Source organism: Rhagoletis pomonella, unplaced genomic scaffold (assembly GCF_013731165.1).
Source record: "Rhagoletis pomonella isolate Grant_MI unplaced genomic scaffold, Rhpom_1.0 Rhpom_scaffold_00004, whole genome shotgun sequence".
In the NCBI taxonomy this organism is placed as follows: domain Eukaryota; kingdom Metazoa; phylum Arthropoda; class Insecta; order Diptera; family Tephritidae; genus Rhagoletis; species Rhagoletis pomonella.
The window spans coordinates 12,639,737-12,642,647 of NW_023458558.1; the positions used below are offsets into that span (position 1 = coordinate 12,639,737).

The 2,911-nt window shown below is 36.3% G+C and overlaps 1 protein-coding gene across 1 annotated transcript in view; it reads right to left on the reverse strand.

The window, feature by feature from the left end:
- LOC118738108 (sodium/hydrogen exchanger 9B2) overlaps positions 1–2,911 on the reverse strand; it is a 72,225-nt gene that overhangs the window by 15,009 nt on the left and 54,305 nt on the right. Inside the window, exon 7 of the mRNA XM_036469027.1 lies at positions 438–635. Within this exon, the coding sequence (XP_036324920.1) occupies positions 438–635 (198 nt within the window). The remainder of the gene's footprint in view (positions 1–437; positions 636–2,911) is intronic.

Below are 2,911 nucleotides of genomic sequence, written 5' to 3' on the forward strand. Positions count from 1 at the left end.
CGTTTACATACAGTTCTATGTATATGTATGCCAACCAGCATGTCAGATGTCGAAAAGTAGCAGTTGCAGCAGCAAAAACACACCCACTTGTCATTTGACGAAATCTCCTTTCCAAATGAACGCGCATGCATGCAAGCACAAATGCGCACACTCACATACATACATATGTATTTACTCTGGAAGATTTAAATATAAAATCTACTAAAGAAATCACTATTTGTCCCAAAAACCTTTTTACTTTGCTTAACTAAAAGTCAGTGCAGTCAATGGGTAGCAAAGGAGCTCTGTGACTATAAGCCTACCATCGCACTCACGCCGTTTATGTGGGTGTTTGTTGTTATATTTGGTTTACTTTGAAATTTTTTTCCTCTTATATTTAGAATGAAAATGCATACATACAAATACTGTGGTGCCACTCCAAATAACTACGAACTTACATTTTCATTTTCCAACTGACGTTGACGTTGCTGTGCAGTGAGTCGTTGTTGCTGGCTCTTCCAACGGATGCCGGCAAAAAATGCGATTGTCATGCAGCCGAGTGCACCAGCTGAGGGATAACCAATGGCACGACTGCCCATCACCGATACAGTGCCGCCCAAGATGGTCAAAACAAAGCGTAAGCCATTTAGGTAGGGCTGAAATGCAAATGATATATTTGTACAAAAAACAGTAAATACTAAAACGTGCAGTACAAGAAAAAAACTGGATTTAAATGCATAGTGGTATTTAAAAAGCTTCCTGTGCTAAGTTAAACTAGAATGCTCACATGCACGCTTCTTAAATGCGTGAAAATTTAATATAGTTATTTTTAGAAATTTAAAAATTTAACCCTGTTCTTCTATGAAAATTCCGTTGATACCATACAACTTTATAATTACAAAAATACACTTTTCACTACCCTCAATCTGCAATGAGCGCTAGTTAAATCGAACACAAAAAAAATCATATGACTTTCAGGATTTTCAGAAAAGCTTACACAGATACTTTTAATATTTACAAACTATTACTACTAAGAGCTTTTCCAGCTCAAATCGCTGCAATTTAATTTAATTTATAAACGCAATCGCTTTCAACGTTCGCTGCTATACCGCGAAATGCGTAAATCACACAAATCAAGTGGTAAATCATTCCCTTTGCTGTCGCAAAGTACCGTAGACTAGATGAATAAAAGCAGAATATATATTTTCGTTTGTACTCATAGCCATGCACGTATGTATGTACAAATGCATGTTTTCAAGGGGATGAATATGTCATTGGTTAGAGTTTTTACTGCGAAAAATTTTTCTTTGCATGTACGTAGTTCTTTTTATAAGTCTCAAAGGTTAGCTTTCTTTGTTTCACGTTATCTAACCTAAGCAGTGTTTTCATATCCTTCAAATGACAATTCAGGTAGGTACGTCTAGCAGAATGGATGAGACATTTGCAAGCTCTTCGCCTAAAAGGCCGGACTTGAGTGAGGTTCCTGTAATTCATTGTATGCCTCCTGGCAGCCGGCAAGCTAAATGGCTATACGCGTAAACTTATATATGGGTAGAAGTGGGCGGATCTGTATACCATACCATGCTCAGATTGGCATTGAGACAACTTTTCGCGGTCAAAGTCAATCTGTCTGAAGCTTAGTAGAATTTCGTCGGAGCTAACACGAATATAAGCGGGGACATAACGACTTACTTAAACATTGAGCATACTGAGAAAACCATCATGGGGCATGTGAAGTTTGGGCTGGAACAGATGTATTCATTTACCAAGGCTGCTTCGCTCACTTTTCCCTCTTTACTGCCTTTATATGTAGTATAAATTTGTATATTATTTAGGGAAAACTTTCCTATAATATATGTGCGATGGCTAAAGGGATGGTGGACGAAGGTGGATGAGGCGTGATACCTTTAGTCCAACTTTTTAGTGAGAGTATAAGCCGGCTAATACAAAACTGCAATCCCTGACACCTTAGGCTCTCAATGAGTCACAAGGCAGTCCTTAGAAAAATGGTAAAAAATCGCAAGTTTTACGCTCGTTTTCGCTCGATTTCATTTGTTTTCGCTTGTTTTAAATATGTTTACTTCGGCCGCGCTTCTGAAAAATAACATTATTTTCGAGCAGAACTGTCTTTCGTGCAGTGATTGTAATACTCTTGTCATTTAGCCTCATAGCCTGCGATTTAAGGTATTTCAATAAAAAATTTTTAATAGAATTAATTAATATCAAATAAAAAAAGTCATTTTAATCATAAGGTTTGTCCTACCCATTCCGACACAATAACCGAAACAAAAGCGCACATATACGAAGCCAGCCCATTCAAGTTTTTTCTTATACGTTTAAATAAAGTTTATATTAAAAAAAAAGTTTTTGTACGTACCGCTGTAGAATTTTATGCAAATATGGATATCAATCTAAGCTGAAGTAGGTAAGTACATACATTAATATAAATGCACATACCTATGTATATAATAGACTATTTCTCGAACACAATGGCTTATTGAGACAAGGAACTTAAATCCACAAATGATATTGTAGACAAATGCAAAATGTCTATGAGTTAAGTGCATGCGACAGTATATACAGGTATGTACATACATATGTACAGTCGTTTTAACGTTCATTTAATAACAGCGAATTTTGCGGCAACAAAAATTGTTCGCTTCACTGCGCGCTTTATGTATATTGTAAAATCTTGTTTCCACATACGCGAACAACGAGAAAAGAAATCTTTATTTCTCTGAACTGCGATAAAAAGATTCACTCTCATTAAGATCGTCCTTGGAAGTTTTTTTGTGCTAACCATATCACTTAATTTCCTATTATCCTTTCTATAGTCTGCGTAAAAATATATTTGTATTATAGCTATCATCTCTGGCACTAAATAAATGTGTGTGTGTGTGTGTGTGTGTGTGTGTGTGTGTGTGTGTGTGTG